This window comes from Amblyomma mixtum, chromosome 6 (genome assembly GCF_055824585.1).
Source record: "Amblyomma mixtum isolate Tamu chromosome 6, ASM5582458v1, whole genome shotgun sequence".
NCBI classification, from domain to species: Eukaryota; Metazoa; Arthropoda; class Arachnida; order Ixodida; family Ixodidae; genus Amblyomma; species Amblyomma mixtum.
Genome location: NC_143017.1, coordinates 153,311,299 through 153,338,730, shown reverse-complemented (window position 1 = coordinate 153,338,730; position 27,432 = coordinate 153,311,299). Strand labels below are relative to the sequence as shown.

The following is a 27,432-nucleotide window of genomic DNA, read 5'->3' as shown; positions in this document are numbered from 1 at the left end:
CTGTCATACTTGTGTAGACTGCGGAATTTCCGCTGGAGATTTCACATAACATATTTGTGGCGCTTCGTCGGGGTACGCAGCTTCAAATGTAGCAAGACATCCTTCGCTTTTGTCACACTCTTCACTCATTAGGACTTTCTTTAGGAACCTTTTTAGTAGCTCAGCGGCCAAGTGGTTTTCAGGAAGATCATAAACTCTATTTTATAGGTATAGTAGCATACCCCATGCAAAATGTTCCTGTCGACTAAAAACCACCACTCCAAATTTGTTTTCTCGTCAGCTTGCGTAGGCGAGCTGCTGCAAAGTGAACAGAACCGCTTGCATGCCGAATTTCGTCGTTGCGACCACTACACATTAAGTGCCTCGCCAACCATGGCCTCGCATTATGAGTGATGTGTTCCGGCGTCGACCGATTTGCATCGAGCGCGAACTGACGTCGGCACGCCACGGGCCCACGGTGTTTCAGTGAGAGCTCTCCTGGCTTCTGACTGCTGTTCGATCACCTCCGTTGCCATGGCTACTTGACGGAACGCCAAACAACCACCCACTTGGTCAGCGCGGTCCGTCCGCGGAAACCCCCAGCCGCGGTCGCTCGACCCCTGGCGGGCTTATGTTCGCCGCAGCGGGGTATTACGCCTGCCATGGTCGGTGCCGGCATTGTGCAAAAGGGAATCCCCCTACTTCTGTTCCTCGCGACTCCCTGTCAATGCAAAATCGTGCAAGGAGTTCTCAAAACCCCGGAGGTGAGCTGAACCTGACTTGTTTACTGTTTTCTCAGTGCTTCTCGTAATGTTTACCTTTTCTACCGTAGTGTTGACGCTTTCTTCTTTCTTGCGGCGCCATTAACATAAAAAAAGGATTCAACATAAAACAATGTACGTGTGAGGTACACTGAACCGATGTACAAACGTCGCTTTCTGGCATTGCGGGGCAGAAGTCGCGAGTGGACTCGATCAAGCATATAAAATATTTGTTTTATCTCAATGTGAGGAATTTCGAACATGCAGCCCTAACTATAGAATCCCTCTACCTCTAACAAATGTTTCCCTGAATGGCATCGAGAAAGGCTGTCGGAAATACGGTCATCTAATAGGAAGCAGGAGCTCTCGTTGTTTCTGATACAATACGCATTGGTATTCTCAGCGATAAAATTTTTATTTTGTGCCTCTGCTCGACCAAAGGCCTTCTGACCAATGCGTGTGTAACTGATTGTTGATTACTAAAATATGTATTATTGCAGCGCTCGTAACTTCTCATTATTTTCCCGTTGTTATTTACGCTGCCCTCGTCACAAATCCTCTTCGTACATGCTCTTTACATAAGCCTCTTTGTTGATCGGCGTACCTATATATTCGGTGTACCTATCGGTGTACCTATATATTACGTGTTTCTTTCCAATAAAGGATCAGTTGTCAGTAGCGCGTTGTCCTGTCTACCTTTCTTGTGTGTGTCGTGTTTTGCGCTAGCTTTTGTACGAAGAATAATGCACCAACTAGCCCAGCAACAAGTGTTACTTGATCGGCATGTAAGGAAAGAAGAGTAACCGGCCCCACTTCAAGTTTTTTTAGACACCAGCTGGTTTTGAAATGCTTAATTCTGTGCTTAAAAACATAATTACAACGTTTTCGCCTTCTTGTACATTATTCTCACTTTGATGCATGTTCTGCAGTAGTGCGTGGAGACAGGCATACATCTTTACAGAAACCTTTGGAAATCTTGGAATTCTCATAAGTGTTGTAAAATGTCGCTCTCTGATAATCTACGAATTTTTCTTGCAATCATTGTTTTGTTGTGCCTAAAATAACCACAAGCGCTGTCTGTATTCTTTACATAGAGTCTTATTTGAATAAAACAGGCATAAAGTAGCAAGTTCTTCAACATTGTCCTACGAGAGTTTTTCTAGACATCTTCGCTGCACCATTATGCATTAACATATCATTTATCTGAAATTTGCTTTGCGTTTTCAGTCATAGATGTTGCGCAGGAAGGAAGGAAGCTAAGGCTTCGTAAACTCGAGTTGAATTTCAACTTGTTCAGCAGTAGAGCTCGTTCACAAGCTTTCTAGTTTTCGACCAATGTCCGAGCTCTAACTGACCTGTCTAACACCTCTTTTCACAGAATTGGGCCTTTCTGACAAGGTTCTGCTTTCTTTCAAAACTAGGCCATTTCATTTATGAGCTCGAGTATCCTGTGGTAAGTTAAACAAAAACCGCAAATCTTTTTACGTTTCGTGGTTGTATCAAATGCAAACTGCCTGCCTTCTCTGGTAAACTGCCTATCTTCATTCGTTCTGCAATTTGCACTCAGTACACAATCTATCATTGAATCTGTCGGCTCCACAGCAATTAAGAAAAAAGATACGTACTTGTCGTCTATCTCGCACAGGAGTTGCGGCAAGAACCCATTGCTTGTTCATTTGGCCGCTTTACTATATACACATCTATCACTCCGCCGAATCGTCTATGTCGATCTGTTTTGCATTAGGACTTCAAGCAATCTGCTTTTCCTAGAAATAACACTGGAACATTGGTTCGAATGCCACCATCAGCCAACTATATACGAGTATCTCACGCGGCAAAAGCCAGACGGATAATATCTGGTATAGACTCGTTTGCTTTTCAATGAAGAGCTCTGTATTTCCTTGGAGTCCCTTTTCTTACCTGGTATCCGATTCTGTGCTCCAACTCTCCACCCAGTTAGTTCAGGCAGTGGATCCACAACTAAGATAGTTCAGCCATCCCCATAAAGCACTATACAATGAAAGCGCACATGATTGTCCGCGTCCTAATGTACACGCAGGTGGCAGCTGAAGTCTGCAACATGTCTAACGTGCATGTGCAACCTTGTTTTAAAATATACTGACGAACTAAGCTGTAAAAAAATAAGGAGTTTTGAATTATTGGATAACAAACGTTTGAAACTGTCACACAATGGAGGCGAATTTCTGAAGGCAGAAAATATGCCGACATAGTTTTTTGTATGCAGTTAATGGGGCACTTAAAGCTATTCTCAGAAAATGCTTCATTTGTAGAATTAGTAGCATTCAAAAACAATTTATCAGATAATATGCCGAAGGGTTTACGGCGTCCGTGGTGGCAGTGAAACGGTATACAGTGCTTCTTATCCCACAGCAGAGAGTTCGAAGTGCGATTGTCGGGTGTCACAGGAGCATTCGATACAATCCTTCCTGGAATATCGCATTCTTTCACGCTGGTCTCGGCCTGGCTTGCACAGCCAAGTGAAGTTGCTTTTTTTTATTTACAGGAATATGGTCCACAGAACCTTCTTCTTTATTTTGATGAAAAACACCAATGGCCTGCAGTTTACAAGAAACCTAAGGTGGGGCCTAATCACTGTCTCTAATGACAAAATTTTTCGTTCCGATTTAATCCTTTCCTCTTCCTCGCAGATTCGAAATGAAATCTTGCTCATTTCGGCAACAAACCTATTGTACATGTTTTTTTTAAAATATCAATCTCGATTCCTCACAACCAACTCTAGAGACGATAACACTGCCTTTTCATATCGTTGTCATTAGCCACCATTGTTAACGTTGAATAATGATCGTAACTGACAGAAAAAAGAAATACAATGCAATTTTCATGCAAAAGAACTGCAACCGTCAAATCATAATATTCAGCCTAGGAGTACACGCTTGGAATAATCCTGAAGCAATGATTGCTGTCTTTTTTACTTTATTTATGAATTACCTCGTACTGAAATATCTCTATCAACTGGTGGAGCATACTGGACTGTATGGTGCCCGATTTTCTCGTTTGAAAACTAATTAACACAAAAAACAGCCGAAATTAACTTCATCGTAACCTGCAGCTAGGCATACGTAACATGTCTAAGCCTCGGAAACAGCCATTTTGTCTTGGGCTTTGGCCAAGGAGAGATACAGACAGGATGCAGGTAGATATGAGCCTTTTCCGTGAGTTAGGCTGGCCTGCATGTGTGGAGGCAGCAGAGGCTAGAGGGCGGGCTATAAAGACCCATGCTCACACAATAAGCCGCGTTCTTCGTGAAGAGCGCTAAAGCTAATTGCCGTTATGAATTTTACGATTTGTGTCTTCGAGAATATGAAGACCGATAGAGCTGTGTCTATCGGCCACTAGGAACTTTGCGAAAATCCAAATGCGAAGTTCGTGGCCTCTCGATGACTGCAGACCTGCGCGCAAAAGGAGGCAGTCCTCAACCCTGCTCACGGCCAGATCGTCAACCTGACCGACCGCTATGATCCGGCTGAGTGCTACATCGTGGAGGGAGCCTACCGGTGCACAGCAAAGCGGCACTTCAGGTCGGCCAGGGAGCGGTGGTGGTTCATCGCGATCAGCAACTGCAACGCCACCAAGGTGAATCGACGGACGTTATGAAACTAGCACTAGCATAAGACTGAATGTTCTGCGCTATCAATAGAAAATTCCAAAAAATTTTCTGCTCTTCGTAGTGTCATGCCGTGCATTCTGAGCTGTCGCGTTTGAGAAGCGGGATACCTAGCTTCTTAGACAGGTACAAACTAGGTGACCCAAAGGTTTAACATAGCTGAAGAAAACCCGTGAAAAGAACAGGATAGCGAGCCAAATTATAGGTGTAGGATTTAACTTTAGCATAGGCCTAAAACTGGAAGTATCTTGTGGCACGGAGTTATTCTTTACATGATTAAACTGGCCGCTTCGAAGAATTATTCGACAATTGCGGAACAGCACACAGAGATGACAAAAAACTTAGCAGCGACACATAACGCACCTTAGTTACTAGTAGATTGCGAAATCATTAGAGATCCCCTTTGTTGGTACAGTTGTGTTTATGTGTCATTTTTTGTCCGTTTCGGGGTTGCTCCTGACAGTCGTCGGCATTCAATTAGGTTCCAGTTCTAAACGGTCCTAACCGAGCTTTCCTCCTCTTTTTCTTGTTCTTTTTTTGTTTTTTTTGCCTCCTCTTGTATGCTTCTCTTCTTTCTTCCTAGTGCAGGTTGTGACGACGTTGTCATGTCACGCGGCACTTCTCTAGCAGTCGTTAATTTAACTCCCATTTTCCACGGTGACTGCGTTGAGATTACGTCACAAAGTCACGTGGCATCTCTCGACCAATCAGAATTTCATTACACGCCGGCATTTCACGGGACGTAGACTCTAATGTTATTGCAAACTCTATGCTATGTAGACTCTATGCTATTGCAAGAACCATACAAACAAAGGAAGGCGCTGACTACCTGGGGGCTTCTGTCATCTTCCGTGTGCCTGCCCTATTTCGTCAATGTCACAATCTTGCGTCAAGTATGCAAAACACAGATAAACAGAGTCCGGGACCGAGTTAAAAGGTCGACAAGGCGTAGAAAAAACGTGCTTGGCTTCTTTTCCAATGTCAACAACGGTCTTTGCAGGCGTTTTGGGGTTATTCTAAGCAGCCAACTATCTGTGACGTCACTATGAAGGCCGGGTACATCAAATTAATGGTTGTAGTTGAATTATTTTCTTAAAAAGGAGGATCCGGGACTAAAAGATGCGGCAGCAGCATGAAAAACGTTATGTATTCCTTCGCTATTTGAGCAAAACGAAAACAGCGGTAAAGCATCAGTTTTTTTTTAAATATTAGAAACTTTTAGCGCGATCAGTTTACGAAAGTAAAGTCGTTTTATTTATTTTTTTTTTATAGGAACGTAGCAGTTACAAAGGCGCGCATACTTTGGAGCAGTTTTGTTGGACCGCGACTAATTGTATTGTACTAATTCAAACATTTTTTTACCAAATACCTTCCACCCAGCCTTTCTTTCGGAGGAGGGAGGACGCAAATTACAGCGTTGCCCTTAACCTTTCGTGACGCTTTGTACACAGCTGTGTACAAAGTGAACTCGCAGCTTTTTTTTTTCAGTGTGTTTTGCACCTTGCAGTGATTTCATAGTTTCAGGTGAATCTAGGATCCTTGTTGTCGCTCCGTATAACGAGTGCACTAAAAAATATCTCGTGGAACAGTGAGCGAGGTAGCATGTCGTCCACCATTTTTGTACACAGAAGTTTTGCCACCAGTAATAACATAATTTTTTTTGCACAATTTCAATTAAAATTTACATCCTTGAAAAAGAAATTGATTCCGTGATTTTTCGGGTGTTTTCGTGACAATTCCTGGCTTTTCTATTTTGCTAAGTTAATCAAACGTGAGACTTTGCGCAAAATTTTGCACATCCCTGTAAATTATGAAACCCTGGAACTCTGCGCTGGAAAGCTAATAAATTAACTTTCTTGAGGCCTAAATTTAATAAATATTAAATATTTCTTTTCTATGGAACCACAATATGGCGCCTGCAAGGGTTAGAACTTTGACTCCTCTGAAATATAGGTAAGGTACTTATAGGAGAACCGTAGAAAGGTAGTGCATTTTGGTTTCTAGCACTGAGTTCCCTAAAACATAAATTTCTTTTTAAAAAAAGCAGACAAAAATGGAAATAGAGATATTATTCCTCCTCGCTCTCTTTGACGAACTTTTTTCTTGATTTATTCGATGCACTTTTTTTGTTCGGTCTAGCCATTCTGCACAAGTCTTCGATCGATTACACTTCAATATATATGAATAACACAAGGAGACATTTGCTGAAAACATCTTAAGTATGCATCTTTGTGAGGCCAAACGAGATTTTTGCGTGAGTAATACACTGAAGGCTTCTCAGCAAGGTTACACCCAAAACTAACTCCTTCGATCACCCTTTTATTTGTCGCATGCGTACAAATTGCTCGCAGTACGGGTTGAGGGCACAGTCGAAGCAGACGCGCGTGCGCACACACAATCGAATGGCCCTCGCGGTAAGTCGGGGCGCCAATCCGTTAAAAAGGGAAGGCCGCCCGGTATTGATTCGTATTGAGCGACCCTATTGGCAGCGAAATGTGGGCCGCTTCACGCATGCATGACCTTGGTTTCTCGCTACGGTCCAGACTGCATTATAGACTTGCCGTTCTGGCAGCCGTTGTTTCCCAGACGACACGAGAGGGCCGAAATTTTTTGAATTTTTAAACCATAGCTGCGACTGCAGGTGAGCAGTGTTTTTTTATTCGTGGAGGCTCAGCGAGCTTTGTAACGGTGCTCCAGGCCATAGCTAAACTGTTTTATTTTTCAAGAAATTTGCTCATGCTTCGTGATTTTCATTATTGAAAGACCAGCGTGACCTCAATTTCTCGTGAAGCGAATGTGGTGATCGAGTGTGCCTGGTGATAAAGACCTCTACTTGCTGAGAAAAGAAGTAGCTTCTCCTTTAAGGTCCTCGGCTAATAAACTCTACTTCCATTTCAAGGGCAATGAGCCACATGAGGTATTACCCGGTGTTTACGCGACTGTCGACGTATAGTTTGTAATTTCTCGTTGGGCTTGCAGGAAGAAAAAAGACTACGAAAACAGTTCAACATTCTCCTTTGTCTATGAGGAACATTTATTATTTGGGTCGAAAACAACAGACAATTATACGCGCATCATAGGGTGGTAAGCTGTTTTGAATCCCGAAGTCTGTTTTCAAAACTAGCATAACATGATTCAGCACCCAGATACTGCAGCCGAAGGGTAGTCCTTTGTGTGGGCGGTTCCTATGATGAGTCACACCAAGTGTGGTTCTGAGGCAATGTGTCTACGCCGGGACTGGTTTTTGAAGCATAAACTACCGCGATGGCCAGGCGGCTTGGTCATTGTGCTATAGATTACGAAGTCACCGGTTGGTTTCTCAGACATGAGGTCAGCGTTTCGATGGAGACGAAATGCAAAAACGCTTGTTTGATTAGATTTCGGTGCACGGAAATTCAACACTAAGCGGTAAAATTTAATCACAGCCCTGAACTATTACATACCTCATAAACCAAATGTAAGCTTCGGACTTGACGGTAAACATGTTGTAATATTTTAGTTTTTATACATGTTATAATACTTGTTAATATCTAGAGAAACAGTTGTTTACATAATGTACTCCGAAAAACACAAAACGTCAGATCTTGCGAGTTAATTGCAAAGGTGATTTTGCAGACAGGAAATGAGACGAAGAAATAAGCCCGTAGACAAGTTTCGAACCAACGACCGAAGAGATGTCGGTTAAACACCTGCACCTCAGCCAACTGTGGTGCAGGCTGTCGGCCATGCTAACCCATCGTCCATTGCCACATCCTTAAATGCAATAATCCTTTAATGAAAACTTTCTCATGGAGAAGTAATAGTTGCCCCCACAGCCACTTGTACCTCACTTTCTTATGCGCTAAAGAAAAAGACCTAAATAATTTTGAACCGTTTCCAGGCCCGGCTAGTTATCGAAGTGTCTTTAGTTCAGCTTACAAAATAAATCTGGATTTAATCAATAAATCGCGTCCATCGCGTCCATCAATGTGCAAATAACTGCAAAGCTATGAGGCTTTGGGAGAAGTTTTGTGAACAGTAATTTCAACCAAAGAACGCTGTCTGATCCAAAATCTCTTTTTCTTCTTCATTCTATAGGGTCTCTACCTCGAGTACACTCTAAAGCTCTACAATGACAACAGCAGCTTCTGGTACAAACACTTCTCAGCGGATGAATTCTGTACGTACATCGAGACCACAGTTTCTATCCATCAGGTGTGACCAAATCACGTAAAACGCAAATACTCCAAGTTACACACGTCGTTAAAAAAGCGCTTCCAAGCATTGTGGCAGAAAGTTTATCAGCTTCCGCGCACTTGTTTTGCGTACCCTAGTTTACTTTCAACTGCTTTACAAGTGTGTTTTCTGGAGTTTAATTAAACGGCTCTCACTGGTGGGTGTGCATGGTCATGTATTCAAAAGGAATTTCATGATGTATGTACATACGTTGAGGCGCGGGCATAAGTAAACAGAGCACTCTCTGTTGCCTTCTAACATTTTCTTCATGCGCTGCCTAATTAAAAATGACAGCTGTGTATGTGCAGGCTCGTAGCAGAAGTTAGTGCGCTTTCTCATGGACAAATACTGTTCCATTATGCCCGATAGGGGAGGCATGATTGCAATTAGACCGGAATAGCGTGCTCCATTTACTTAAGTCCGCACCTGTATGTATGTATATCTGTATGCGAGTACGCACGCAAACATGTATGTATGTATGTATGTATGTATGTATGTATGTATGTATGTATGTATGTATGTATGCATGCATGCATGCATGCATGCATGCATGTATGTATGTATGTATGTATGTATGTATGTATGTATGTATGTATGTATGTATGTATGTATGTATGTATGTATGTATGTATGTATGTATGTATGTATGTATGTATGTATGTATGTATGTATGTATGTATGTATGTATGTATGTATGTATGTATGTATGTATGTATGTATGTATGTATGTATGCATGTATGTATGTATGTATGTATGTATGTATGTATGTATGCATGTATGCGTAAGAAATCCCAGTGTGACTGCTTCTGCCTTGCTAAAAAGATGGTACTGCCCAACAACTCCCAAGAGCGAAGCTTTCTACCCGTTAGAATTTTCGAGTTATAGTACCAGTAGCAGGCGCGGATGTGACGTACATTAGAACACAGTGCCTGGACTACTAACTCTAAATGATATCACACATGTCTGTTTCAGATATCCTCCACACGGATATTGCTGCATTTTTCCTCTACACAATTCTATTCGTTGCCAGCTGTTATGGTGCATGTAAGCATATTAAATATTTTTCCCACTTTCCAGCTCGCTGAAAGAGCCTCAGCTTTCAAAGCGTTTAGCGAAGATATCTTGCATGTTTTCTTTTTCCTCGATAACTATTTTCAATTTTTATTATTACTCGAACTAGTAGCCCTTTCATGTTTATTCAAGAGCTTCCAGGCCTGCTCATGTATTCAGAAAGCGAAAACAGTAATTCATTGTCATCGCTGCATCTTTACAGCTGTGTGGGCTGGCAGCGATGGCATTACGTTCAGTGATACCGATCAGCTTTCTCTAGTCTATAAATCATAAGGGGTTTCGGCCTCATCGTTAGGAAAAGGCTGGCTTCGACACACAATGAATAAAAGGAGCTAAAGTACATTTCTAGAAATTAGATCAGCAACAATTAAGCGTGGACGCCTTTCTGATGTGGGTTGAGGCTATCCGCTGGACTTCGCTCGGTTCCTTAGTTGAGATTTATGCAGTGGTAATGCAGTACGTACATTTGCGAAAAGTAGCTCTCGGGTAAAAAGAGAGTTTACCTAAAATAAAGCACCCCGCCTAAAGTTCAGAAAAAGATATTGTCACTATTCAATAACTGGATACTTGTGAGTACTATAAATAATTGGCTTTCGGCCAAAAGGTTGTCCGGGACTGCTATTACACAGATAGCACATAACAGAAAAATCTACGCCGCATCCAATGCAATCAGCCGCACTCTTTGATGTGGTAGTATTCATATCATATTTGATGTCGCAGTGTAAAAGAGCGTCGAGCTGTATATACAGCCGCTTTCAAGATACCTCCACAATGGCATATTCTTTTCAGAATTTTCGCTTTGTTTTCATCCGATTCCAAATTTTCAGTACCACACTGTGGCCACGTCTACCCCCACGCCGCACGCTTCGATCATTCAAGTGCCATTGTCAATTATATGCCTACTTGCTAGAAATAACAGGCAAAACGATCGCTGCGCGTGTATTTGCGGAATAAGAATTTATGAACTGAGTCGACCTCAAATATTGAAGAATAATACGCGCATTTATGGGGCCTATTAAGGAAGCAAACATGCATCGAAAACAAGGAAAGCATAGGGGGACTAACACAGGACGCCGCGAGCCGTGGCCCAGCGTTAACTACTGCTGTTTTTTTTTTTAAGTTGTATTTTACTATCGAAGCACCTCTCGCTTTAAACCACAAAGCTCTAATCACAGCGTTACGTCCCCACCGGCACACATCACAAAATTAATTTCTGCGTGTTTCTAACGATTTTCTCGTTGCTCCTCAGGTGTGCTGTTCTCACGCAGCTATCTGCACACTACGTACAAAATGTTCATGGTGTCTGTGCTCTGCCAACTGCTGGGTCTTCTGTGCTTGGTCACCTATTACGCCATGTACGCGGATGACGGCATAGGAATGGCACAGCTGAAGCTTTTGGGTGCGTCTTATTGGAAAACGGGTGCAAATTTGGCCTGACTGCGTGAAGTATTTCATATATATTTTTTCGCCCCCCCCCCCCCCCCCCCCCCCCTGTCGGCCGGCCCAGCCGGCCTCAGTACTTTCGTTATCTTTGAAATTGTTGGGTGCTTGTAGTGACGGGCTCTTTTTTACTCGTTTATCTGTCTTCAGATCGAACCTAAGCAAGAATTTTCATCAGATTAACCTGTAAATATTTTTCAGGCAAGCTACAAACAACCAATCTTTTTCATGCTCGGTGTTATCTGTAATAAACAATCGTATATTTGCAATTTTCTTGGTGCGTGAAAAGAGATTTAGGCACGAATAAAAGGAGGCGCCGCCTGTTCGTAGTCCCACATGCTACTTGAACCCGAAGCATCGTAACGAATTCTTAAAAGTTTATAGATAATGCACTTTTTTAAACTCGATGTTGGTGTACTTGTGGCTGTTTCGAGCATAAATTTACATCCGCTGCACGCCACAGGAGACGGCGGAAATTAGTCGCGCTTTCAAAAGTGAATGTATTCCAGTCCAAAAACTTCTATTGTGAGGATGTTGAAAGGTCAGCGCCCGTCCTTGTCTACCCATCGTCCGTTGTTCCCTTTTTGCGCTGCTGTCTTTATTTCTAAGTAAGCGCCATCAGACGCAATTCGCAGCATTGACGCTAAATTACAGCGTACGTTTTGTTCATGCGGCCGTTTGGAAATGCGTCAGTCTTTTCCTCTCCTTTCACTCGAAGAGCTCAACTGTGGCTTCTTACCCTTCCAGGCAGAGTACTGTCGTCAGTGAGCACACTAGTGTTTCTCCTGCTATTGATTCTGGTGGCCAAAGGCTACACAGTGACCCGAGGAAGACTCAAGCCAAGCACGTCAGCCAAAATTGGAACTTTCATGACGCTATACGTTGTCGTGTATACGGCACTGTTCATCTACGAACGACAGGTGAGGGGCTCGACTGAGAAAAAACTGCAATCTTGTTTGCTCGAATTGCATTTCGTGTTTTTATTTTTGATACAAACATCTGGCAGCAGGCCTGAGAATGCAACAAAAAATTATTCCGTTCTTCGGCTGCGAGGTAAAGTAGTGCTTCGTCAGAGAGCTACACTTGGGATAGCTTGGGCTGTCTGTGTCTCTATGCTTTCCTGCAGACAACCCCATTCTTCTTTATTGCATACGTATTTCAATCTGATGTTAGGATCCTGCGGACATGTCCAGCATGGTCGTGCAGTCGCAAGTCAGATAGCATCTCGCCACCTGGTCAGCTCGTGAGTGCGCTGGTAGTGGTGTGGCGACCTTCTTTCTAGCATACGTGCCAGCCTATGCATATACACAGGCTTCTCGGTAGAGCTTAGCCTCTTTGAATAACATTCAACATTGTTCGCTTGTATGTGTTGCCCTTGGTGGAAAGCCGAAGCGCCAATGTTTTCAGGCGCCGAGCAAATTTTGTTTTGAAGACGCCTAAGACGTGTCTACTTAATGGACCCACTGCTGTGCTTCTTGTCTGATGTCCTCGCAGTATTTCGACCCTGGAGAAGTACTTTACCTGTACGAGAGCCCAGCGGGTTACGGCATCGTTGCATTGCGCCTTGTCGGCTGGGGCTGGTTCGTGTATGCCACCGTGTTCACGCTGCTTCATTACCCGGAGAAGACGGCCTTCTACACGCGCCTGTTCCTCCTCTACACCATCTGGTCAGTGCCCCTCTGTACTCTCAGAACATAAATTACCACCGATGGTGTTCAGCTCCTCAGGGTCATTTTAAAGCATAATATATTCAGTGGGGAGTCATTTTGCTTCTGGGATATTAGAATATATAATGTTAGTGGCCCATTTAAATCACCTAAATCGTAATTCGCTGACCTGTATTCTTTTCCTCTGGAAGGATAATTAATGAACAATTGTCATCGCCGCCCTTGTGATTAATTTTCTCAATAGATTATAGTGCAGCAAGGTGCGTGAGCTGCATAATTTTCAGAACTTTTCACCTTACCTGCTCTTTTGTCCTACGGTTTACGAACGAGAAAAGATAATGAATACAAAAACGCGAGGTTTTCAAACACGTACATCGTGAAAAAATGCTGAAAAATATTATTTCAGATAGACTTCAATAGATAGCAATTCCCAGCGAGCGCTGGTTTCAAGGAAGATAAAACTAACGCACATAATACGCCCTTCCTTTTCATCTGCTTCAACTTCGCATGTAGACTTCGCGCGTAGCTCGCGCCAGGTTCTGAATGAAGATACCAAAGATATTCTGAGCGCACCCATTGGAAAAACTGAACGCTGGTGTTAAGACGTAAAGCACACCCCTGAGTCACTTGTAAATTCCGTGCAGGTTGCTCTCGGCACCCGTAATCATTCTGATTGCTGCATTTGTGGTGCCAAAATGGATGCGTGAAAAGGTCATCAACGTCGTCGAGCTCATGGTCATCCTGTTCGCTCACATCGTGTTCCTCGTAAGCATCTTCAATTTCTTCCTCACAAGATCCATCACGCTTGTTTAGACAAGAACAGCACGTTGCTCCTCTGACGCTAACTCTTGCCATTCAGCCTTATGCAGCTTGTCCTGTCATTACGAAATTAACTGTTTTTCGTCAGCCACTCGCCTCAGTGGCTAAAGCGGTAATAAGCGCGCGGACTTTAACTTTTCTTTTTATGGAGGTGAGAAGCGAAAACGACAGTGTGATTAGATTTCGGCGGAGTTAAAAGAACCCATGCTGTTGGAATTGGCTTGAAGTGTTAGCGCGTAAAATCGATTAAGTCTATTGCTCTTTTTTCTCACCTCGTGTAACGTATGAGACATGGCTGATGGAACCCACTTCATTTCTATGCACATCGCTGCATGGTCGAAAATAAAAGCTGCAGCTGAGAATCACGTAGACGTTCGAACGAATGTTATTTTGCCTCTCAATCGCGATAACTAGCAGTCACCAACATCAGCCTGACTATGTGCACTGTAGAGAAAAGGCTTTCTCCATATCTCTCCAGTTAGCCCTGTCCTGATATCTAAGTTTATGATAACGAAAGCAGGTGTTATTAGTGTTCATGATGTGAAAATAGCGCACAAGGAACATAAGGGACGGATAGGACACGACGCAGACAAGCGCTACTGTGTTCCTTTGCGTCCCTTGTGTTCCTTGTGCGCTATTTTCACATCATGAACGTTATCCAACTTGTCCAGCTTTCGTCTTTGCTTAATGTCGTTAGTGTGCAGTGCACTGATCGATTTATAAAGCCTCCAAGCAGTATGGCTGCTACGTTCGGCTTCTGAGCGAAAGGGCACAGGTTCAAATCCGGCCGCGGCGGCTGCATTTCAACAGAGGCGAATTACAAAACCACCAACGCGCTGTTCAATTCCAGTGCACGTCAAAGAACCTAGCGGGATCCAGGTTAGTCCACTGCCCTCCGCTACGGCGTCTCTGATATCCTATATCTGATATCCAAAGCTGATACGCAGCTTTGGCTCGTTATGCACAGCATGCTCTGCCATATACCGAATGTGTCTGCAAATCGCTAACCGAGACCTACGTAGGGCTTTGTGAATGGGCTTCTAAAGTACTGCAAAATCTGTCCTCAAATATAATATACATTGCGTGACATTTTTCAGGAAGCTGAATTTTTCTGCATTTTCGTTATCGCATGAGTGATACAGTACAGATATATGATATATCCATAATAAGTAATGCATATGCTATAAATTGTGTCCGTGAACACTGACCGTTGTGACGTTCCCTTCTGCCTGCTTATTTTTTATTCTTTCTGCAGGTCTTGACTAGACCATCCAAAGCGAACAAGAATTTTCCTTTCCACGTGAGAACGACGCAGGTAAGAGCTCCTTTGTCTTCTGCATCAGCCACTGATGCTTATCTCGGGCTTTCTTTCAAGTGGTCACCCGCCACGTTGTCTCAGTGACTACAGCATTTGGCTGTTGATCGTAAAGTCGCGGGATCGAATCTCTTCAGCGGCTGTCGCTCTTCGATGGAGGCGAAATGCAGAAAGTCCCACGCACTGCGCGACGTTATGTGCACTTCAAAGAACACCAGATGGTCTAAATTAAATCCAGAGCCCTTCAATACGGCGTCCTTCGTCCCTGGTTCAAGTTTCGATTTGGAACATTAGACTCAAATACAATATACATCTTTCAATTTCAAACGGTTAGCTTGCCTCTAAGTCCAGGCCGTCCAAGTTCACGGGCCCATAAGATGTCACTGTGGATGGAATTTGTGTATTTATTTATTTATTTATTTATTTATTTATTTATTTATTTATTTATTTATTTATTTATTTATTTATTTATTTATTTATTTATTTATTTATTTATTTATTTATTTATTTATTTATTTATTTATTTATTTATTTATTTATTTATTTATTTATTTATTTATTTATTTATTTATTTATTCCATCATACCAATGTTGCAATGGCAATGAGTAGAACAAATAAACTGGGCTTTATTAGTTCAATATAGCACAATTATTATTCGAATCCAAAATTTGGCTATCTTCGCCACACTGTTGACGGGCGTAGAAAATAACGAAGAAAGAAATATGAGAATTAATAGCACGCAAAATATGATAATGCTGATACGCGCAGTTGCCTTATGCGTGACCTCAATACCCACTTTAGTAGAGGATGTACGTGCCATCACTTGACAGGATCCGACAGGTTCGTCGTTCTTTACGCAGAGAAGTTTAATGTCAGGAAAGGTCGGCTGGAGGAAACGTGAACTTCGCCTGCTGCTCCACACTAGGGCAAATGAAGGAAAGAGATAGCTAGAGTGTATATCAAAAGTGAAGATGGTAGTTTTTCAGTGATAGCGCCAGTCAGTGAGAATCTCAAGCTTCAAGATGATCTGTCCCAATGTGGAAATTATTGCATCGGCGCAAAAGCTATAGGAGTATGTCTACACTTCAAGAGTCCGTGAAAAAGTCGAATTATAGGCTGCTTATTCTTATTCTTAATACCCGAAATAGGAGGTTTTTGTTTTTACAGCCTTGAGAACTGCGCACAAAAATGGGGCAAATAAAAGTTGTTCTATCAAACTCTCTTTTGCTTCTACTGCATCTGCTGGAAGGGATATTTCAATCGAACATATGCTAAATGCTAGCATTGTTGGCAGCTACAAAAAAGGCGTTCCTAAGCAATACAGCAGTGCTTTGGGATACCAAGCCTGGAAGTCAACAACCTGGAGTTTGAAAGGCACGGGGATCATAAGTGGTAATCCAGCGGTACCAGGCATTTTTCGGCCGCTATTTATCGGCTGACAACGAGGTGGCGCGACCTCCATTTGGTTCCTTTCCCCCGCAGGTGGACGTTGTGCAGCACCCGACGATCGGCGTCATCTCTGAGAACTACATCGACCGGTTCCCGCACCATGCGTACGCGCCCACGGAGTCCATCGTCGTGGAGCCGACGGCCCCTGCTGCCGCTATGGCCGCGGTCGACTACGCCACCCTCTTTGGTGGCGGTGGCAGACCTGAGCACGAGAATAACAACTGGCAGCAGTTGGTGAGCAGCCGTGGTTGCGTGCCAGATCAACCACCTTTTGTCAACAAAAACTGATCATACAGAACAAAGCACCCTGAACAGTCATGTTAAATTTGGGGAATTTCGTTTTTAAATAAAATATTAGGCGTAAAACTTGGCCAAAAGGAAACCTTGAGATTTCTGAAATATTTCAGAACCGAGACGCTCTTTTTTTTCTCTCTCAAATGAACGATTTTCGAAAATTCTCCAGGAAAAAAAGGAGCCACAACTAGGGTTTTTTGGTTTAATTTAGTAAATTTTCGGACCGATTGCCAAACACGGGGTCACGGGATCGAATCCCTTCCACGATGGTTGCATTGCGAGGGAAGGCGAAATGTAGAAACTCCATTACGATGAAAGAGAGAGAGATAATCAGTGTATTAAAGAGCGACACCATAAGTGCTGAAAACATCCTCAGCCTTAAGAACTAGAGCACGCTAGCCGCCCAGTTGTTCTGACGCCGGACAAGTACTCAAGTTAGGAGGAGGGGGAGAGAGCAAGAAGGGAGGGCTACTGGGCACTGAAAAAGAGAGAGCAGCAGACTGGCATAAGGTGTGGGGCTGTCGGGGCAGAAGTCAGACCGCATGCGGAAAAGCTGCCAGTGTGTTGCAGTGAGAAGGGTAGAAGAAGCTTGCGGAGAATACGAGTCTAGACGACGGTGAGTTCATAATGGTGGTTCAACAGCGCAAACACACACAGACAAAGAAAGAGACAGGACAGATACACCAGCGTTGAACTTACAACTGTGTGTGTGTCCTATCCCTTTCTTGGTCTGTGTGTGTTTACGCTGTTCAACCACCATTATGAATCTACACCAACTAGACTAATCTGCAGTTCTTCGACTGTGAGTTGTCGGTAGGGCTTTATCCCTCTCTGCTTCCTGCGCGCATTACTCCTACTCTTGGGTGGGGTGCCATCGATAGTGCGGTTGTTACGTTACTTTTTTTTTTAATTTTATCATTATTATTACTAAATCTTTCGGGGATAATACGGTGATGCTTTCTTCGCCGTTTATTTCATTTTTTTTTTAAATTCCAGCACAGTTGGTTATAGCTTTGTGGGTTCCGATGTAATGATTTTGTTTGTTTGTTTTTTAACTTGAAATAAAGTAGAAACGGTATGGTTTGCAGGGATAGGGTGGCCGCAGCTAGCATGGAACACGGTTAATTGCAGAGATACGGGATAGGCTTTTATCCTGCTGTGAGCGTAGTCAGGCTGTTGATTAGGATGAGAACCGGTACATACAGGCCGGCTTTTTTGTGTCATCACTTATAATGCCAGGAGCATCCGATGTTGATAAATAAGCGAGCCATGATTTCCGTCTCTTGGATCCAGTGCAGTCTGCCCTCAATTTTTTGAACTTACAATGTGCACTAAGCACGGTAGCTCTGGTTTCCAGCATCGTAACTCCACTAATTACCATTGGGCGTCGTTCTGCTAAGACGATTGCAGTCTGTAGAGAATCCCATCCCCCAATCTAGAAAAAAAAACAAAGGTTTCTTTGCTACCGTGTGAGTGGTTTGCGATAGTATACACCAATAAACTTATTCCACAAAAATAAGACGAAAGCTATGCGCTGAACATTTTTTTATGTAAATGGAAGGAGTGCTCCCTATATTGCTCTTTTTGCAGAAAAACTACCCGAACCAGTTGAGCGTGACGCATATGCTTGAGCACTTGAATGGTCATGCAGGAGGAAGCATGGTGAGTATTATATTGCTTTAAAATAAACTTTTAATCATCAAATGCGTGCGAGCTAAGCTCTACTGGCAGGTAGCTATGGTAAAGTTCATGGTGTTTGCTTGTGCGGGTAATGCATTATTTGTATCAGCATGTTTGTGCAGCTGTTCGGAAATAGTGAGATAAAGAAGACGTTGGTTAGTGAGGGTAAGTTCGATAAAAACTTTTGAAAGTTGAAAAGATCTGATATCATTCTGAGACAACTGCGCTTAAGCTCTTGTAGTGTGCAATGGACAAATGGCAGACCACTCGCACAAGACCCTTAAGCACGATGCGTTAAAGGAAGTTGTAGAAGAGTGGTAGCCATTGTTGTCGTTTCTAGTTTAATTTAAAAAAAACCCCTTTTACTGAATACTTCAGTCGAAAGTAAAATTTTAAAGAGTTTAAAGGGACAGGTTTTTCTTATGTCCAATCATGCATCAATCCGCATTGATGTTTAATCCTAATAGTACTGGTACTAAAGGCTACTCCTACTTCCATTACTGTGATTCCTCGCAATAACAGCGTTTCCATCGAACGTTAAAGGCATTGGGAGACTGCCCCTGCAAAGTGTTTGGAAGTCAAACAAGCCTGACAACTTACTTTCGTAGTCTGGACGTGTCGAACTGAACCTCTGGAAGGCAAGGCTTATTTCGGACACCAATCTTGCGATTTTGTTTTGTACAAAAACGCCATCATTCGATGCAATGAATCACTACACCTAACTGCGATAAACAAGCTTTGCTGCGGCACGTTTTCTTTCTTTGAAAACAAGGAACACTTTTTCCCACGGACTAGTCAACTCAGACTAAATCGGACTTCTCTGAGTGAATGCGAAGACGCGCACGTGTCCAGCGGGAAATGTACTACAGCCACTGCTACTTCTTTTGTTGCAGCCTCCCGTTAGAACGTCTTAGGGGTTCATCGCTCATCCACTTTTCTTTCTTTTACAATCTCCCTTTTCTCGATGGCTGTTCGTCTTTATTGTCCGCTCAACCACCTGCTCTCAACACAAAAGTCAAGGGTAGGTTTTTGTCGTCCGTGGAAGCACAAAGAGCACGGCACGTGTCTATGTGTCTGTGTCCGCAAATTGTTTGAGCACGGTGCAGACATCACCATGCCACCTAAAATTTCTTGCACTTAAAAACAAACCAGATCGTACTTATCAGCAAGCTCAGTTTTCTTATTGCATTAAAGAATAGAAAAAAAAACACAGACTACTTCAGACGTCGGTGTCAACCAAATTAACCCAGAGATAAGAACGGTAAACTGGGCTAGTTGGTAGGAATTCATACTGAAAACTGCGCAAAAAACGAAGACACAGAACGAGAAGGCACGACACGAGTTGATAGACTGCGCCCGTGTCGTGCCTTCTCGTTCTGTGTCTTCGTTTTTTGCGCAGTTTTCAGTATGAACCCAGAGAGGTAGGCATTATTTCGAACTAAAGTTAACAGCCTTACTGGCAGACCTCCATAGTCCAAGACGCTTCTGTCCAAATAAGAAACGATGACTGCTGTCATTAAACTAGAAAGACATAAACAAACAACATAAAATTTTTTTTAAATAATGCACACATTTTTGCTGCCTCTCAGAAACGAAGCACTGAGGCCAGGTACAGTCTGAGTCAAAAGTATACAGCCCAAGGGGTTTGCATCTAGGCTGTTCAGTGGTGATCCTTTTGCATCGTCAGCCTTCCTAACCAACTGAAGGAGACAAGAATTTTCGCGCTCTCCCTCCAATATTTAGTACTCCCAATGATGCAACAAGTACCTCACTGCACGATTTAACCACTTGCGCAGCATCTTTTTGAAAAAGGCTGCACCATGCTACTGCTCACCAAATGTATCCGTGATGATTAAGCTAAATGCCATGGTCAATTAACGTGCACGAACCGAATGAAAAGCAGAATGATAATTTTGATAAAGCATATAGCAGCATGCAAAGTAGACAATTATGATATACTTCTGAGTAAGGGACGGCTAATTTGCTGCTCTTCTAAGTTTCCAGTGGTCATCACCAAAGTTTATAAATTTCGAACCTGCTGGTGGCTGAAATAGTGCACATTCGCCATGGGACCAATCGAGAAAGATCAAGAAAGGGGACAACCTAATTGTAAAGGGGCCGGATCCTGCTTCTAGAGGAAAAAGACTAGCATAAAACCCATACAGTTCTACTCAGTGTACAAACAGGACGAAAAATTGAAACTGGATGTCTGAAATTACCGATGTGTCCTGTGCATAAGAAAGCTTTGTGAGGTGCGTCATTCATGTAGCCGCTATAAGAAGGAATTCATTTGGTGTTCCAAAAGTTATAGTTGCGCGACTGTAACCGTAAATATTGTTCTTGAGAGAAGCAGTGAGCAAAATAATAATAAAAAAGAAACTGTGCAGAAAGCAAAAATAGAGTAGCTGATTTATAGTCGCAGAGAGAAATCTGCATGCAGTGTAGTAGGTGGTTGTTCTCGTCAAATGTATTTTAGTAGTGCTGAGACTTGCATTGTTTCAGTCCATGAATAACAAAAAGCTTTTGTCACGTCTTCTTGTTTCTTGTAGCTCGGTATAAAGCCGATAAAGTAGATTAATCGTATTCGTTCCACGGAATATTCCTCCTTCAATTGTCCGGCAAACTTTCGCAAAGCGCCTGTGGACACCTTTGCTGGAGTCACACTTGCACCTTCCGTCCTCCACGTTCCTTCCTCCTTCCGCGTTCCTGAATGCACACAACTCTGGCGCTTTTTTTTCTCTGCTTTAATTCACGAAAAATAGCCACTGCACCCGACCACGCGTTCACTTTTTTGTTTACAACAATTTTCTTCTTGCATATACTCCTCACAGAAATGCTTATCTCCAAGGTAACGATAGAAATGCGTATTAATAGTCGCTCCTTGAGATTGGGAGGAAGAATTAAGGCTTAAGTAAACAAAGAAAGGAATCATTCCCTAGGACCGTTCGATCTTTCTTTTCTCGTCGTTTCTTCAGAAGAGAACGCCTCTATACTCCCCAGAGTTCCTTACTTATTTCATCATAGCACTGTTACTGCAACATGTAGATCTAGTAGCGTTCAAGTAATTATTTTCGAGTTGATACTTGGTGTGTAAAAGTGAAATCATTCATTCTAAGCTGAGTGTGTCGCTTGTCAAAGAGGCCTTAGCGAAGAACGCCGTTAGTTATTAGCAACGCTACGTATACAAATGAACTGCCTCACTTACTGATCCCATTACAGACTTTGGAAGCAAGCATTGCACATCATGTCTATCCACGTTCGGCTTGTTTCGTGCTCGCGCCTATTTGAGCACCATTGATGCGTCAGAGAAACGAAGTACGTTAAGACAAAATAACGGAGTGCTTTCTTCGAAATTGCAATCGTGCACTCATTCTTATTCATGTTAACCTTATGGACACTCCTTTTGGTCGTATTCGCAGCCTTCAACACCAGAAGCTACGCATCCCCCAGCACAAGACTCCGAAGAATTGCCGACGCCATCACGTGAAGACGCCAACGTTGCTGAGGCAACTCCAGTCGTCCACGAGCATTTAATATAAGTGGAAGTGAGGGCAGTATTAAAACGGTTTGTACGCAACTTCTCCAGCGTCATCTGAATATAGCAGAAACGAAAAAAAAAAACTCGGACATGGATATGTGCTTTTTTTTTTCTCATTGTGTCAAAGGTGATTAAGAACTATGCATCCATACCCAGCAATTCTAGACAAAAAACATTTTTTTTTGAGCAGGAAACCTTTAACGAACGCAGTTTTTTCATATAATGTAAGATTTCACTATAACTATCAATATATCCGCACATCACCCGACGGCAGTCTTGGATTTATTTTTCCATTAACGTCCTTTCTGAAGTTAAAACCGTTGGTCATTGGTTTTCTATGACAGTGTTAGCTGTTCGATGCGATAGATGGCGCCACTTTAAAAAAAAGATTTTGCTCTGGTAAAGAAAGAATTTACCATCACCTTCGATGTTTTCATAACAGTGTTCTACAATTTACCAATTTTCAATATTATTGTCCGAAAATGTTGGACATGATTATGGTCAGCGTTTTCAGTTCGATGGTGGTTGACAGGAAGCGGGCACAAATCTGGACGTAATGGAAGAAGTGGGTGTTGTGCTGGGAGTACATTGGGCCACTCTTGTTTACAGCTGGCTGATGGTCGCGTTGAAACCGGACTGGTCGTTTATGCCATGCTGACACAGAGAGGTCTTTTGCCTGGAGACGCCGGCATGCCCACTCGACTGAGACTTTTAACACTAAAAATGTTTTCCGCAAAATTCTGAGAGGCCATGAGTCTTTGTTTTACTTCGAAGTTGATTTAAAATTCTAATTCGGGCTCCTTTTCAGGAACTGTGAAAGTATTATTCGTATCCGTAGCCATGCTGGAAACGTTTCATGGCGTAGTTATTCTTTGACCTTGCAGATATCCGCTGTTAAGTACGGTTCACACTCACTGGACAAAGCACGGCTCCGCATGTATCATGGCTAGTGATAGGCCATGCTGGACACCACTGGGCCGCAATGATACCACTTTCGACTATGAAATTACGTATACTATTTTTGTTACACAAGTTCCGGTGCTCTGCTAAGCATTTTATTCTATTTACACTGTATATTTGGAATGTAAAATCGTGATAACCCCTGAAAGGTTACTTTCCGGTCCGCTACCTCGCGTCCTAACGTCCAATGCTCAGCTTCCAGTGCCGAGTTCCGCACTACACAGGTTCCCCAGTATACAGGTTATCGCACACTTGCCGTGTGGTCAGGGACGCCGCCAGAACACTGGCGCCCATTCACACGAGGCATTTCAAAGCAAACTTTATAGAATTTTTCAAGTTTAATCGGAACGTTATTCCATAACGTTCTCACTAGACGACGGCGCTAGAATGCTGGCCGTGATCAGTGTTGCTAAATTCCTTATCCCGCAACGTTAAAGCATTCTTTGCAGCATAGATGTCTCAAAGAAATATGAAAAACAAATATGTTCGCGAGTCATGTACACGGCGCACTGACGAAGTTGTGCAACCCGGTAAAATGTGAGCCTATGGTAGTTTACTGCACCGAGATAAGTCAGCACAGACAACTGCTACCCAAACTCAAGGCTTTGCCAACCGTGGTACACATCACAGTGTCCGCATTAAATAAATAAAGCATCATAGGAAAGCGAAAGTTTGCAAATTAGTGGCACGGTCTTTGAACACTCCTGCGTTCTCAACAAAATTAGATACAGTTAACCTGTCGACCTACCTACATGCACCCGCCAAAACAGCCCGAACAGCAAACAACAAAACCGCTGCGATTTAACAGCACACTGACTAGCCACGTGAGAATAGAAAAGAAAGAATAATGACTTAATAGGTACCTAAAACGGTATCACTAAAGCTATTTGCCCAGACCTAACGCAGGAAAGCGACACTAAAATTCGAGAACAAATGAAGATTGAGAGCAGTTCAAGAACAAGGTGCGGCGCAAGAGAAATCCTAACCAGTTTGAAAACTACAGAGTGTTCCTGAGTATTATGAGCACATTTCAATTTAAAATGACGCAAAGATCAACACGATATGTTCAAAGACACATTGACCAAGCACCGCGGGAGGATGTGCGAATCAAGGATTCACTGGGCACCATGTGATGTGCCGGGTGTTTCCCGCAGTGGCAAAAATCATGTAACACAAAGTTAACTCTGGGAAACCATTTCGGCCATCGCTTTTCCAAGGACGCCCGGCAGGTGTGACGTAAGCTGCGCCATTTAGCCACGCCCTTTCTTGCAGGCACTCTTCTCAACGCTCACAATTTGGTCGCAGCCAAAAGCTTCGCAAAACTCTTCAAAGTGGCGCAAGAACGTTGAAGCCCTCATTTCCGATTTGTCGGAGCCCGTGATAAGAGAGTGGCACGAGTGGTGGACAAGGAAGAGCATGAAGAAGACCTGGCTGGCCGACAGGCTGTGGAAGCCGAAGGTCGTCGTCGCCCGGTGATGCCAGCGCGGTGTCGAAATGGCGCGGAGCGTCGCGCGCAGCGACAGCACGGGGAACCTCAGACTAGTGGTCAGCACTCCTCCGGTGAAGTTCTGCAGGCACCACATATGACGGAGCAGGTCGTAGCGCGTATTGTAAGGCCAGTTGGCGGCCAGCAGTAGTACCTCCCAGAACGCGTCAGCTAGCATGACACCGAGCACGGCGGCGTTGACAATGGAGATGCTGGTGTCGCCGTCACTTCCGCTCCCGCCACCGTTGCTGCCGTTGTTGAAGCTCAGAAGCGAATAGACGCTGGCTGAGATGACAATCTGCATACCCGCCCTGACGACGAACGCCTGGAACAGGTTGTACCGGAACCTGTACAGTCCCGGCAGGCGCCTCTCATCGTTGACGCTTTTCACCTGGAAAAACCATCCGGTTGTCGAAAAGCGCTAGAAGCAGGAGCTAAACGCTTGCAAGACGCTTAGCGGCAATATTGGGCGAGTACATTTACAACTGAGAGTGCGTGAGCAACGAATGTTGGCAGGGAGACAGCCGTCTGCGTGTAAATGCGCCGTTCATGCCCTTTATAGCTTTAAGCTAGAGAACAAGATGATCTGGTATTAGCCTCCGCTACCTCTTAGTCACATACGTAGCTACTTAGTACATAATGGCACCAACAAGGTAAGTGGTCAGTGTGTGCACACTGATTTATGAACACGGTCACCGAAGCAGTGATAACGCCAAGATTATTCGCCAGCTTCGCGGCCAGTATGCCTCGAAACAGCCTTTGAGAAGAATACAAAACGAAGATTGTTTACCTATGTCAATTTTATGTGAAGTAAGTACATGCCTTCGAGCATTTTTCGATCAGCTGATTTCAGCCGCGCCATGAATGTTCAAGGCCTGCATACGGTGAGTAACCTCCCGTACTACTACTCTTACCAAATAGGTACTTCATGAACATATCTTAGCATAATGCGATTAATCCCAATCTGTGTTTCGTATTGGAGTGCGATGGAGCTCCGCCCTGTCGGTAAGCGTTGAAAAAACTGCAGAGGCTTCTTAAGTCAACATTGCCCCTCGAACCAAAGGTGTGCAAGCGTGTCCACGAACAAAGGGACATGCGATCACAGTGTCAAACGGATTCATTTTTGTCCTTCTTTATGATTAAGCGGAAAGCACCAAGGGATACCAGACAATAAAATAACGTACCACTACCACTTCAGGACAGTGTGAATGCCGAACGGAAATGGGAGAATTCGTTCGCGATTACCTCAAGCAAGGCAGCAATCTATTGGCACAGAAAAAAAAACGCTACAGTATCAACGAAGGGAAATATGCCAGTGTAGCGTGGCGACTTGTTTCCTCTGGCATTTCATTTTACAGTTCTTTCCATGGGCGTCCAATCAGATATGTCTGAAACACTAAGCAATCTAGAATTGGGAACAAAAAAAAAACAAAGCTAGTAAATACAGTAAAAAAAAATTCTTGCCTTCATCGACATATATAGGTTATGCCTACTAGTGATTGGTCAGTGCCTTAACTTTTTTATAGCATTCCATTTTGATTGGAGAGAAACGGATGAAACGACATACATAGCGTGGCGCCTGCTCTGTTGTCCACCACACAGAACTACCCAAATGGGAAACGGTAGTGCGTAAGAGGAGCAACATTTCGAAAGCGGCCTCTAGTTTCTCACATATATTGTTACGAGACGTACTACACGACCAACCTGATAATGAAACTCCCGTAGCTCGAACTTGTTCTCGAAATAGTTCTCGCTCAAGCTGGGCAGCAGACGTCCGTAGGGGGCGGTCAAGTTCGCGGCCAGCACGACGTGAACGTGTTCCAGCAGATTCCGCAACTGGTCACTGTCCACAATGAGAGAAAAGGCGGCCTCCGCCTCCGCAAGCACAGCGGCTGCGATGGTGTCGAATAGAGCCAGGACGACGGCATCTCGTTCGGGGCTGGTCATCTGCTGCGTCGACACCATATCCCACAAAGGATAGATTTTCACAATCTGGTCATCGCAGAACGACGCCCGGGCTGTTAGGCTTAGCGTATGGTGCTCTTCACTGACCTCTTCGTAGAACAGGAACGACGTCGCATGTATGGAGAAATAGATGAGTGCCGCTTCCTGAACCAATATGTCCCTGTCGATCAATACATGAACGACGCGCTCAATATTAGGCGGATCTTCCAAGCCAATCAGGGTATAAGAGCTCAGAGCATCCTTCCATGAAGACATGTTTGCGTTTGGAATAGACTCGTCCAGCAAATGCAACTTGCCGACGAAGATATTCTCATCGAAACTTACTTTCGCGGCGCGGAACCTAGCAATCAGGCTTGACATGGCTTCACGAGGAATGTTTCGACCAATATGTCTCTGGGCGGCTGCAAACATGATGTCTTCGACCTGAATCGAACTCGCCGCTGTGGGACTAAGTATTTGTGGTGCGTCCAGAAAGCTGATGACGGGACCGCTAACGTTAGTTGCTTGCAGTACATCGCGATCCCATTTCAGGACGCTAAAAATATTGTAACTGAAGTGAAGCAATCCGACGAGCCTCACCAGGTCTATCGTGTTTTCCGTGCTTCCCGACCAGCGGCGGAAGATGTCTATGATGGCTCCAATGGCATTCTCGGGGCTGAATAAGTTACCGATGGTAAAAACAAGGCAGCTTCTGTGGTGCATCCGCAGCAGGTCGCCGACTGGCGATCGCAGCTTGCCGTGGAGGGTCGGGTGAAGCACGGTCGACGTCAGAACGCCGACCGCGATCGCCTTCTGGTCCAGCTCGTTCTTCCTGTAGCAGGCGTAGTTGAGGAAGTCGGTGCAAGGATTGTTCGTCAGGTTGGCCAGCGTGGTGATCGTCTCGATGGCGTCGGGGCAGCAGAACGGAGGGACTTCGGGGAGTGTCGAGGAGTCGTCGATAGTGGCGTGAACCAGGGCCCACAGAAGCGCGGCCAGGCCAGAAAGACACAGCGTCGCCACAAGCAACAAAACCGCAGAGAGAGAGCGGGACCCGGCAGAGTTCGCCGCTTCGTCTCCGACCATTGCATGTGGAAGCACGTTCTGAACGCGAGCTGGCCTGCGTGCGGCAAGCAGCGGAACGTTCAAGCTTCTTTTTCTTTCGCTGA

At 44.0% G+C, this 27,432-nt stretch overlaps 1 protein-coding gene across 1 annotated transcript; it reads left to right on the top strand.

Annotated features, from left to right (window-relative positions):
• Positions 1–561: 561 nt before the first annotated feature.
• LOC149340822 (transmembrane protein 145-like) lies at positions 562–21,915 on the top strand. The gene is made up of 14 exons (XM_089551348.1): positions 562–743; positions 2,119–2,193; positions 3,265–3,339; positions 4,170–4,355; positions 8,464–8,545; positions 9,575–9,646; positions 10,923–11,072; positions 11,861–12,033; positions 12,608–12,780; positions 13,425–13,545; positions 14,855–14,914; positions 16,398–16,598; positions 18,249–18,320; positions 21,758–21,915. The coding sequence occupies exons 1-14, from the start codon at positions 642–644 to the stop codon at positions 21,875–21,877; spliced, it is 1,662 nt and encodes a 553-aa protein (XP_089407474.1). The 5' UTR covers positions 562–641; the 3' UTR covers positions 21,878–21,915.
• Positions 21,916–27,432: the final 5,517 nt, after the last annotated feature.